This window comes from Epinephelus fuscoguttatus, linkage group LG18, assembly GCF_011397635.1.
Source record: "Epinephelus fuscoguttatus linkage group LG18, E.fuscoguttatus.final_Chr_v1".
NCBI lineage: Eukaryota > Metazoa > Chordata > Actinopteri > Perciformes > Serranidae > Epinephelus > Epinephelus fuscoguttatus.
Window position 1 is genome coordinate 27,403,446 of NC_064769.1, and position 12,986 is coordinate 27,416,431.

A 12,986-nucleotide genomic window follows, 5' to 3' on the forward strand; every position below is an offset into this window, starting at 1 on the left:
TGTCACGGTAATAATAATTTTTATTTATAAAGCTCTTTTCAAAGCAGACTTACAAAGTGCTTTAAATGTCAATACTTAAAACAGACAAGACATGAAAACAATGACTTTTCAAAGAACTGATACAAACACTTAAGTGTATAAAAAATGAGGAAATATAAGACAGTTTACATGTACTTAAAACCCAAGTAAAATCAGAAAAGGTTCTCAGATGAAAGTAGGTTTTAAGAAGGGACTTAAAAGAGATCACTGACTTGGCGGACCTGATTTCCTAGGGCAGATTGTTCCAGAGCCTCGGGGCCCTGACAGCAAACACTCTGTCCCCTTTTGGTTTTCAGCCCAGCCTCTGGAACAGACAAAAGACCTCTACCTTAGGACCTCCAAAGTACGTCCTGGTGTTTCAGCAGTAAGAGGTTGGAGATATAGCTGGGAAAGAGACCATGAAAAGCCTTGAAAGTAATCAGTAAAATCTTAAAATCTATTCCATAACATACTGGGAACCAGCGTAAAGAGGCTGAAACTAGAGTAGCTACGTCCTTTATTTTTACAGTCTATGAGACCAACATATCTGTCTAAATCCAGTGCCATTTTAAGTCAACACTGATGCATAGCAATGCCAACACATCGGTTTTACTGTGGTTTTAGGAGAGGAGTGGAGTGAAGTAAAAATAAACTACAATGGCAGTGATATTGACAAGACATGTCGAATTAGAACAACCTCAATAGCAGCGTCAAGTTTGTCCATAGCAATAGCGATTGTTGCTGTTATGTGTCATTGCCTCCAGTGCACTCATTGATCAGTTTTTTTCCAACCATTAAACTGCTGTTTCATGTCATAATGCCAGACGAAGCAGTCAGCTCTGTGGAGTCGGCAGGTTCAAAGCCTTCCAACAGCTCAAAGGGCATAATCGCTCCCTTTCTTGTTATTTAAAAAACAACAACAGATAAATAGAAGCAATTGAAGTGGGAAAACAGCTATACATATAATAGACACGTGAATATGGAATGTTGGATCAGGAAATTAGTTGTATTTTATGTTTAGAATAATACATACTTTGCTATGACGATAGAGCACATCATTTTAACTCAGTTTGGTCTGGCTGTGGTGAGTGACCTTGTGGTTTGAGTAATCATTTTAACTTTTTACGAGTGATAGTTTGTGCCTCGAGATGTGTCTTTATGTGGCAATTAATGGCTGATGAGTTTACAGAATATGATGGAATATAAAACATAATGACACCACTTCACACCCTGCATTAAAATGTGTTTTGGGTGATCATATTGCAATTGGATGGTGCTCGACCACAGGAAAGTACAGGTGTAAATGCACCCAAAACTTGATCGGCCAAACCCCCTGTGGAGGTGGGCACACTGACCACAAGTGTAAATGCAATTGTGTTTTCAATCCAAATATAACAACTATGTGGGTGGAAATATGTAAATGCACGCGACTGTTCCAAACCAGCAAGGCAGAAGCGTCTCTCTCTCTCTCTCTTACCTGACACTGCAGAGCACATGGTGGTCTTTCTCTCATCATTTGCTAACATTACTGGGGTGTCTTCCTCATCTATAGTGCGTTCTTCTCGTAAATCACTGTCTTGCCATCAGATAGACCTGTTTCTGCCTCGTCAACCACGCTTAAGATCTAATGTGGACACTGGAGAGACATATAATGCCATGTGTAAATGTAATCAGATAAAATTGGAGAGCATTTTAATGCTGGATAAAAGGGAGCCAATGCCCGGATATGCAACTCCACAGATCACATCTATGTTTAACATTGAAACTGTATTTATTTTCAACAAGCTTCAACACTTTCATCCGGCTTAAACATTAAGCGCTGTGCTTTTAATTGTAGTCGTCAGGAGATGTTTAGCCTTGACCTGACCACACTTGCTTCCCTCAGTTGTACAAGTAAAGGACTTGTTTTGGTATCACACATAGGTGACGACATTGAGGGCAATTAAAACAATGGCCATTTCCTCTCTGTGTAGCTGCAGAGATTAGAAAATGAGAAGAGGACAGATGCAATTACCAAGAATCTGCAATTTGAGTCAAGGGCTTCTGGGACAAACCATTTGCAGGGAGACCGGGTCAGATTGATGAACCTGCAGAGTGTCAGCCAAGCCTGTTACTCAAGAAACTGTGTTTACGCTCGTTTCAAGAACAAGGACACAAAGGTCAGTTAAAGTGAAAATCGGAAACTGCAGATTTTCACGTGCTGATCCCCAGATGCTTCTCGAGTTTTTTTTTACACTAGCACCACCTGCAGGTATTGAGTGATACATTCATCAGCTGTTATCTTTTTGAATAGCTTCTTTTACTGCTAAATATGTTGTGGGGACAAACATCTGTTCACACACTGACATTGTGAGGACTCACGTTCTATCTGGGGACAAAAAGCTGGGCTCTGTGACATCAACCTTTTTGCTCTGGGTAAGCTGTTACATGCTGGGTTTTAATGACGTTGACCCAGTAGTCACCTAGGCCACACTTTCTCCATGTTTAACAGATTAGAATAGTCCGCCAACCAGTGCAAAGTAGGATGGTTTGTACTCTTGAGTTCCTCAAGATTATTCATTTTGCAGAGACACATCCCAGCATGAAAAGATGGTTCATATGAGCTGAGCATACTGCTTCAAATGTTATGGTCCAGCAGACACAGAACATAAGACAAGATCTCATCCATAGCCAAAACTAACTTGGACCAAAATATTAAGTTGACGTGTAAAGTTTTCATTGGACCAAGAAGTGCTAACAGAACATAAACAAATCCGGTAGTTTGCCATTGTTATTGTTTCTGGTGCATGCTCATAACACAAAACAACAATAGGCATGCACAATTTGAGAAGATGACATCATTGTTTCCCAAATGCTCAGTTTTACATGTCTACATGGATACAAAGTAACCACAGTTTTGAAAAACCTGCATCTTAGAAGGAGTTTTAAAAAATTCCATTTTAGTGACCTAGAACTCTTTGTGCAACACATTTGCACTCACTGACGTGCAAGGTACCCTGGATGTGTTGGCTGTTGATGATCTAGGACGCCATGTCAGATTCTGCCTGTTACATTCATTGGCTCTTTTAAAAATACACTTCCGTTTTGACAGGAAATTTACCGTTTACACACAGCCTGTTCCAAAATGAAGGGAGGGCTTTTTCGTCAGTGTCTGATGCCGCAAGTCACTGCCCAAGCGCCGGATTTTGACCACTTTGGAGTGAGACCAGGTAGGTTTTCGTGTGGACAAGAGGCCAAAACATAGAGGGAAGTGTCCATTTTCAAAAATATCTGAAAACATGTAGTCAGGGCATAAGTCACAGGCTTTGCTGACTAATCCATTGACCCTGGCCTCCTGTCTACAAGGTTTGCAGTTCTCCAGCAATGTTGTGCTAGGTCCGCCTTTGCACCTGACAGACCAAGGTCCCCACAGGGGACACACACACACACACACACAGCCTAATTCACACCTCAAGAAGTATTCATCAGTTAATATTATATTTACAAGTGTTACCAAACATGAGATGTCAACGATGTCAATTTACAGCAGCTGTTACCTTCTATTGCCTTGAGAAGGCGACATTGATACAGTATATCTAGATCTACTGGTCTAAGCTGCCACTGCTGTTAGTGACCTTTCATTTATCCTTTTTTGACCAAGATTATCACATGCATGCAGATTTTTTAAACATGGGAAAACCTGCTAAAAATAATGGATAGACTCCTTTCCCATTAAGCAATCTGTAGTAGATGAGTGTTCCATTCTGTTTTATTTTTACTGTTGTTTAAAACTGCACATCACAGACGAGCCAGAACTTCAGAAAAATACGGTTAATAAACAGTATAAAGCAGCATGAGGGCCCGTGAAAATGTTAGGGTACTTCCTTTTTGTTTTGTAGTGGTTTTTTTTTTCAAACTCAGTGCATAATAATTTGGAACTTGTGTGTCATTGCATTACACCACAAAAAGGGCGAAAAATAGCATGTCTACAAAGGTGTCATGTTTCCACCACTAAGCCAATCAGAGCTGACTACTGCAGAGTCATTTGTCCAAGGAATTAATGCTGATTGTAACCTTCCCTGCTAAAGATAAAAGCCAGATATTAGTGGATGTTAATGGGTTTTTTGTCCAGTGGGGAGGGGCTCAGCTCTGGTGGAGTATTTGCAACCTGCTAAATGTGAATAGGTGAGTTTGTGACTGAGTTACAAACCAGTTCAACAAGGTGCTTTAAGTTTTACTATACATGCATATATTGCATTAAGATGCAACACCTACCTGCTGTTTATAACTCAAGGATTAAAGAATCGATGGAAAAGATAACACTTGTATGTACCACAGCAACTGCCTCATGTATGTTTTTTTTACCCCTGTATAAAGCATCTCAATGAGCATTCTAAAATTAACAAATAACATTTTGAGATGAAAACCCTCAATAAATATTAATCAGATCCAGAACACAAACACATTCGTATTCATCCTTGCATGACAGTCCCTCGTTTTATTTAATTGCCGCAGCAGTATATTGTTACAAATGTCTTTTCTGCTCAGCTTACAACCAATTAAGAGACAATGCCGCAGTACATGCACAGATTGAATTAACGGGCTTTTAGTATGGAGACAGCGGCCTCACAGGCAGACTTGGATACAGAAAAGACTAAGGAGGCATGTCACACAAGGTCTCTGTTTTCACCCCGGCAAGAAGAAAGCAACAAACAAGCTCAAACAGCTTCCCTCATGAATTTACAAACTATTGTTGAATTATGAATGAGAGGCCTGTTGGGAAAATGTGGTTAAATATTGAAAGAAAACTCATCTTAACAGCTTGTTAAGGGCCAAGGTGGATGCTCAGGTTACCCAATATCAACAACAGACAGATGTTACCTGCGTGTCGACAACGCTGCTTTACAGAATAATGAATTGAGCTCATCTGTAAACGCCTTCATCTGCACACTGAGGAACATATTCAGAAGTTGCACCTGTACTAACTACATCTTAGTTGTACTGCGCTAAGACACAAATGAACCATTTAAAATTTGTCTGTGAAATTTTGACATTTGTTCAAATAACAGGGCATCTTCAGAGTCGTAATTTAAGACTGCAAGTGAAGGAAATGCAAAGCAGGATTTCTCCAGAGAGAGAAAGTCAGAGGAAACACAGAGAATGCAGAGAATGGTATAAAAGAGGGAGGGACCCTGCCATGGAAAACCAGCTCAGGAAATGCCTCCCTTTCAGGGAAACAATGGGCTCTGCTACCTACACTGTAAACAGACATTATATGAATCATAAAGTTTAAGCAATTAAGAATAAAAACATTTTGTTATGCCAATAAACCACACTTTTCTCTTGCGATCTAAAATCGCACAGTTAAAACATTCATCTGTGATGCCTTAGAAAATCAGAAAGTTCTGTGAACTTGTGTTTTTTTAGTTATGGAATGCAGGAAAACTTTTACACCATGTTAATTAATCAACTCATCATTTATCATGTCCTTAATATAATTAGATGTGATTGTCGCTTTTGAGTCTGGTTAATTTAAATTGTCTCATTCTCACATTAAGAGCCATTAACGCTTCTATTTGTGAGTCAGTCTTGTAACTTCAAGCAAAATTTGGACATTTAAAGAAATATTCACTTCCTGATGGAGAATTAGATGTGAGAAGATCGATACCACTCTCATATCTGTCCGTTAAATATATGGCTACAGACAGTTAGCTTAGCTTAGCTTAGCTTAGCACAAAGACTGGAAACAGGAGGAAACACTTAGCCTGGCCAACATTTGCCAACCAGCATCTTTTCAGCTCAGTAGTGTGTTTAATCCAAGTGGCAACGTCTGAAGCTGAAAAATGAAGCCACTGCAAAAGTTGTCAAAAACTGCAGTTCCCCTCATGGCCACTAGAGGCTCGAGAAGGGAGTCATTCCCCAAAGACCGCCATGTTAATATGTCCAACTTTATTGCAGAATAAATACATGTTTACAGCCATCCCCTGGCTCCTCCACAGCTCCACCCTATCACACTTCTGGCTCCAATGAACAAGATGGCTATGGCCAAAATGCCAGACTTAAAGCTTCAAAATGTAAATCCACAAACCAGTGGATGACCTCACCATTGCTACGTCCATTATTTTTACAGTCTGTGGTTTTAATCCTTATGGAAACAACAGTTTTACCCGGGGTTATGTACCAGACTATTTATTGACTGCAGTCAAGAACAACCAGGTCTCACTCCAAAGTCGTTGCTTGGGCAGTAACTTCTGGCGTCAGACATCAACGAAAAAAGACATCTTTTAATGTCTGCTTGATACACAGCTGGTCACTATAACAGTTTAAGAATGGCCGGCGGTGTCAGTGGGAAACAAAGCGGGACATCAACGAAAGTGGAAAGGTGGCAACAAGCACCAACTTTTAACCGGGAGAGAGGCGTTCATCTCCTAAACCCAACCATGTGTCAATACCGGTGTTGTACCAATGTAGTGCATTTATTTTGAAAGAGACAGGATGTAAAAAATACATTTCCTGTGAAAATGGAAGTGTATTTTGAAAGACGACAATGCACGTAACAGGCAGAATTTAACACAATGTCAATATCCAATGCACCCAGGGTACCTTGCACGTTATATCTGGACGTGGTAAGTCCATGACCAAACGTCGATATGTGACGAGGTCGTAGTGAGAACTGTGTTGAGAGTCCTCGTTGGTTGCCTGGAAACTACTTAGAGCCTTCTCATCTTATCTCCTCTCATTTAAATCTCTGCCAGAAAGCGAAAAACTGTATTTCCCAAAATGCCAAACTATGTCTTTAAAATAATGAGTTGGCAACAGATCATTGACTGAATTCATCTATTTATGTTGTTAAAGACGTTGTTATGTAATTTGTAGCCTATACTTCCCAGCATGCACTGTAATTTGATTAAAATTTTCCAGAAAGCCTTTGGGTTTCTAATTTAAAAATGAAATGGGTGAATCTCTGATCCAAATTAAAACAAAGCAAGTCATGATAAAGATTAGTATACACTTGAACCACTCCTCATACTCTTTCTACAAAAGATGTTTGAGCTATGGGTGCTGTATCAAACATCACTGATCTTGGTCTATAAGTGATGGTTAACAGAAATCGAAAACTTTGATCACTGTATTCGGTGGTGCAACACATGTGGGATCAGCCTTGACATTACCCCACCAGAACTACAAGTAACTGCCATTCTGTTCCTGTGCGACTTTGGCTTTGCCCCTTCTCCCATATGGAATCAGTCCAAGTGATCCTCCAGGTGCTTGTCATTTCCTGCCTGGACTACTGCAGCTCCTTCCATGACAATGCCACTGTGTGGCTCACACCGCTGCACCTCGTGAAAGGAACTGCTCCATGGTCGAACCGTGTTCTTTGTTCTAGTCCCACAGGGGTGGAAAGAACTCCCCAGTGAAGTCAGGGCAGCAAAGTCATTGCTGGCTGAGAACTACTTTTTTAGCCTGCACTTTAACACCCCATGCTAGAACTTAACTTATCTAATAATAATTGCATCATAGCTCTCTACAATGCATTATTTAGCTGTTTATTTTGTACGGACGCACCTAAAGACAACTAGCTCTTGCACTAATAAATCGGTCTTCGACAAAAGCCTCTGAAAATGTTGCCTAATTAGAAACTCCTGTCAAAGTAACTAATCAGTTGCTTGTTGGTGAATTTAAAAGTCTGTCTAGCTCAAGTTAAGTTAAATTAAATTGACTCAGCAAGTTTCCCACTGTGGCAATGTAAGAGTATAAGGTACTGTTACTGTTGGTGTAACACAAGTAAACAAAATGAAAATTCTTAGCTGGACGAACTGAAAGCCAAAACTGAAATTGTCTGCAATCAAATAGGTCATTACAGACTTATGCCTTAATAAGTCTACCTCAGCTTTGTCGTGTTTACAGTGTATGCAAAGATTTCAATACCAAAAGTTACTATTTACAATATACACTCAGAAAATAAAGCACTGAAGACAATCCTGGGGAATGTGAGGCTCTGAATGATCAGCACACAAGTCTTTCTTGAAGTTAAATGTTCTCATTTATGTCCAAAACAAGTTTCAGAACAGACATGAGGTTGTAAAAGTCTTCAGGGGTTAAAAAAAAAAGAACTCTCCACTGTCCTTCCACCTGTCTGAATTAGGAAATAAAGCCACTGGCGCCCCAATAGCTTGCATAATAACGCACAAGACCATGTGTCAAGACTGAGTCTTTAGAGCAGCGCCCAGGGTGCAATTGCAGTCCAGGCCCTTTGCTGCATGTCATCCCCTTTGTTTCCTCTGCTCTTCCTGTCTCTCTCAAGCTGTCACTGTCAAATGAAGCAGAAATGCTGAAAATATACCTGCTAAAAAAGAAGAGAGAGACAAACCACTCTCCAGTGGAACAAAACATAATTATAGTTGAGATGTTTTGCTCCAAACTGCAATTTTCCCGCAGAGGTCGGCACAAAGTCTGCTACGGATAGTAGGTGAATCAATTCAGTGCCCCACAAAACGTCAGTTTTTGAACTTTTGGAGAGCACTGAAAGTATTTGAACTTCAAATACTTGTCTGCACCTCTCATTTACACTGTATACTTGGACATACAGTGTACAGTACTCGAAGCAGAGGTGCTTGTTTTTGGCAACAGTCTTCCGTCAACATCTCCAATAAGAGTTCAGAGAGACGAGTGCTCAAAAAGGATGACTTTTGATTGGTTGGAGAGGTTGGAGTGCCTGGAGGGCCTAAAAGCTCCAATCCGAGAGTAAACTTCCACGTCCGAGCAGGCGCCCCACGACAGGTGAGGGCTGGGCGGGGTGGTGTGGATCACAGGCAGGGGGAGAGGGAGGGCCAGGACAGAAGGTGTTGGAGTGAGAGAAGGTGGAGCGAGGGGCGGTGGTGGAGGCAGGACAGGAGGTAGTGAGTGGGGCGGTGGTGGAGGCAGGACAGGAGGTGGGGGGAGTGGCAGTGGGGGTGGAGAAGACACCGGTGGGGGCGGAAGTGGGGTGAAGACAGTGGTAGTCACAGGGGTTACAGTTTGGACCGGCGGTGTAGCTTCAGGAACCGACCTGTTCTTCACTGGTAAGCTCTGACACGACGCAGAGTGTTTGAGTGTGTAGGTGGCAGTGTGGCAGAAGCTGTAGTACTCCAGAGCGTGCCTCGCCTGGGCCAACTTCAACCTGCAGGACACGACATAGACCAGTATGACACAAGTCAGGTGAAATGTCAATTCAAGCAAGTCCAGTTGCCTACAATATGGCACTAAGGATTACCATGACCTGTATAACTGACTTTTTCTTTACTTTATTTACAGAATGTGGTCACATGGGGTGTAGATCAAGTTGGTTTGTTACATTACGTATCACTCAGCAACATGTACACACCTATGTCTCAGCTGTAACAGTTTATACAGCAGCAGCAGGATCACAGCTCCAGCCAGAGTCACCAGAAGCACGGCCAACCTCACATCCAAGTTCCAGCATGATTTCCCAGCAGGTGAGCTGCAGGTCCCCGGGGGTTGCGGGGTCTGGTGGGCTCCCTCCATACCTCGCTTTGGATTGATGATGGCCTGGACCAGCCCGGGATGGATGGTGTCCAGCAGGATTGGGTGTCTGTTCCTGAGAACAGCAGTCTCAGGCTGGGAAGGGATCTGGAGAGACGTGCTGATGGTTACCTGATGACTAGCTTGCATCGCTGCCGTGCTTGATAGGGAAAACGGTGAAGTGCTGTTTTGATTTGAATTATTTCAACATGTTGAATACACTGAGAAGTGTATTCGGGTGTCTCCAAGGAGGTGGCTTTGGATGGCTTTAAGTGTCAGATGCTCTGTAACACAAAAAGATCTCAATCACTGGATGTTTCAAAATTCCTCTACATTAAAATACAGACAAAAAAGGTCCTTGTGTCAAAATGGCTATTTTAGAATACAAACACTGTAAACAAAAATAGTACCTACTTAGAAAGGAACAGAGCCACTTAACAACAATGGTTTAACTTCTCACATTGCTGCGGTCACGTGCAAGTGCACTCCAAGGTGTGTTTGTGACATCACTGTGGTTACAGGTGCAAAGAGAGCACCCACCCTCAGTGATGGCTGTGGTCAAAGGTGAAACAGGCTTTAAACTTTAAATCATAGAGGACAGTAAAATGACTGCTTTTACTCTTTGATGTCAACACATCTTAAGCTGAGTGTCTATATAGCATGTTTTATCCAAGCACCAGCATCTTTTTTTCTGTTGGTCCAATTAAGGTGCGAGCATATGTGGCAACATGTGGCCACCCAGAGAATAAGTGCCACACTCCAGCATCTTTTTTCAGAGCACTTCAAGTTTTTTTTTGCATGGCTGCTTTGAGCACTTCTAGTGAAAAATGAGAGAGCTAGCGCTTTTCTGCAAGGAAAAAAAAATAAAACACTATATAGACACTCAGCCCTATATTGTTAATATTACAGATTTTAAAATCTTAAATCCCAAAACCTAAAAGCGGCACTGTGGACTTTGTGAAATGCCTGTGTTACAACATATATTTACATTCAGTTTTTCTTATTAAAATGAAGTGTGTGTGCATCTCCTTTCTGATAAGACATTTGAATGTCATGTCATCACCTTTTAGAAAATATGGTGAGTTTGTTAGCAAACAGTTTCTTATTTACACGTCCATTAGACTTCAAAGATCTTTTGTCCACCAGTCAGTTCTAAAGTTAAATCAAGATTCACACCTAAGGACAGAAGAGTATTAATGGAACCTCTTTTGGTGTCATGTTTGTTTGTGTATATTTGTAATGTTTTTGTGGTGTTATTTTCTGTATGTTTCTTTTTCTCTTGTTTTAGCAATCGGGGCCTGCTGTGCCGTAAGACAAATTTCTGTGCAAGCAGACAATAAAGTATATCGTATCGTATTGTATTGGTTACGGAGAAATGCTATCATTCATTTGGAGTCCTGTTTGTGTCCACCTGATGAACGCAAGTCCATTATCCACTCTCTTTTAGCTCTGTTTATGGTCTCCACCACCTCCTGAGGGAAATATGTCTCCTTAGCTTATAAATGATCCACTATGTTCACCAGCTAGTCTCTGACTGTGTTTGTTTGTTATTTACTTCTGAGCAGGGAGTGTTAAGTTATCTATACAGTAGCTTTTTCCCTGAAGACAGCTGGAGCCAAAAATGACCCAAAACATTGTTTTCACAGCACAATATCCATTATAGCTACTTTAAACAAACTGCGTTGTTTACGTCCATGTTTGCTGGCTTGAAGTCTCCTTTTTCCCCACCTTTGCTCACACATAAAGGCGTCCTGGTGCACCACCACCAGCAGCTCAAAAGAATAGCATGAAACCATCAGCATAATGCACTCCATAATACTATAAGTATACTCCCCAGGATGCCTTTAGATTACTATGATTTTATGAACAACCATGCAGTAAATAATTAGTAATCTCAGTATATTTAAATGTAGTTTTTAGACAATATCTTTAAACAAGTATTTTATTCAAGTGAAATCAATAAACCAAAAAGATATTAACATGCGATAAGAGAAGATTAAGTGGACAAATTAAAGAAAGAAAAACTTTGCTACTCAAAGAAAACACGTCTTGAAAGTTTATAAATGTTACCAAAAAATTGCAACTTACTTCATTTAAATTTGATGGCGTTCCCACATTCGTTAGAAAAAAAACAAAACAGAAAAACCGAAGGCAAGCAGAGCGCTGGTCAAGAACTGTGTGGCTTTCCAGGACTAAAATCCAAAGCACACTCCAATGTGAGGAAGCCAGTGGAAACAGCAGGAAACAGTGTACTTCCCTAACACACGATACAAAGATGTGATTGGAGAGCACTTCCTATCACCATGGTTACAGGAAACTGGTCAAGGATGTCATTTTTTTAAGGACTTCATTTTGAGTTGTGCAAGTCTGAACACAACACACACACATGTAAGCAGACACAGGTCCACTGAGGAAAGAGATACTTATTATTCTGGGAGTCTTTCAGGCAACATCATCCATCCACGCAGGATAAAAAAAGCAAATTAAGCCTCTTATCACTCGTTATACAAGCTGGAACAGTACGATGAAAGTCACCTGAGGCACAAAGAGAGATCTTTGTGTTTAAGGGGTTTACTAGGCATCTTAACTTTGATACATCAGGGAACAAAACACCAAACAGAGAAGCAGTAGAGCCACATATACACAGCCTGACCTTTAGATCAGAGCTTTATCTGAGGGGGGAAAAGAAGGAACAAATTGAACAAAAGCAGTTTCAAAGCGAAAGGGAAACGGCTGTTTCAGTGCCACCGAAGCCGCCCACATTAGTTGTGCCAGTGTGGGTCAACAGATGCAGAGAGATGGTGACTGCTGTGAAAGGCTGGCCGCTATCTGATTGAGCCGGTATTCAGGGGACGAATAAATGACACACGGGCACAGAAAGAGGCCCGCTGCGACGCAAGTCCAGCTCTCATTTATCTGTCTAATAAGTTTTGACGGCGGGCCAAGCCGAAAGGGAGAAACTCTTAGCTCTCACTCAATATCCCTGCCTGGCACCCTCACAATCCTCCGATATTGAAGAGGAGAGTAATATTAAAAGATCTGTTATCAGAGGTCCAATTGTAGTTCGCGGGTGGAGGCGATCCGCCCAGACAACCTGCTGGAGAGGGATTCAGGAGCTGTGCTGTTTGTTGAAACCACAAAGACAATAATAGAAACAAGTGTCTCCACTCTGATACCTTCAGTTAGTTTATTAATTCCTAATGTCTTTTTAAATTCAGGTTTCTATGGAGGGCCATAAGTACAAAATGAAATGAACAAAATGTGTCTTGTGGCCAGGGTTCCTGCTTTAACAGTCTGTGTCATTTTCCCTTTAACTTAACCAGCCTTTGACAACCTGCAGCTCTGGAGCCATGCAGCTCTTTGGCCCCTCTGCAGTGTGGCTTGGACAAAAAGTTACATGGAAATGAACAACAGCTATTTTTTAGCATTGATTCTTACATTCTTCAGTTGTAAAAACATGTTGTCTC

At 41.2% G+C, this 12,986-nt stretch overlaps 1 protein-coding gene across 2 annotated transcripts; it reads right to left on the minus strand.

Annotated features, from left to right (window-relative positions):
• Window positions 1-803: 803 nt before the first annotated feature.
• On the minus strand, window positions 804-11,747 carry LOC125906362 (serine/threonine-protein kinase WNK2). 2 transcript variants are annotated; one of them, XM_049604978.1, is made up of 3 exons: window positions 11,608-11,747; window positions 9,362-9,803; window positions 804-9,157 (listed from the first exon to the last, which is right to left on the minus strand). In XM_049604978.1, the coding sequence occupies exons 2-3, from the start codon at window positions 9,667-9,669 to the stop codon at window positions 8,656-8,658; spliced, it is 810 nt and encodes a 269-aa protein (XP_049460935.1). In that variant the 5' UTR covers window positions 9,670-9,803; window positions 11,608-11,747; the 3' UTR covers window positions 804-8,655. The 2 variants fall into 2 exon arrangements, with proteins under 2 accessions (XP_049460935.1, XP_049460936.1); XM_049604979.1 differs by lacking the exon at window positions 11,608-11,747 and adding an exon at window positions 9,934-10,088.
• Between the last annotated feature and the right edge of the window lie 1,239 nt (window positions 11,748-12,986).

Coding starts and splice junctions, on each gene's coding strand:
- LOC125906362 (XM_049604978.1), bottom strand. CDS start 9,669: ATGCAAGCTAGTCATCAGGTAACCATCAGCACGTCTCTCCAGATCCCT. Junction 9,158..9,361: donor CTGTTACAGCTGAGACATAG/GTGTGTACATGT, acceptor CGTGTCCTGCAG/GTTGAAGTTGGCCCAGGCGA.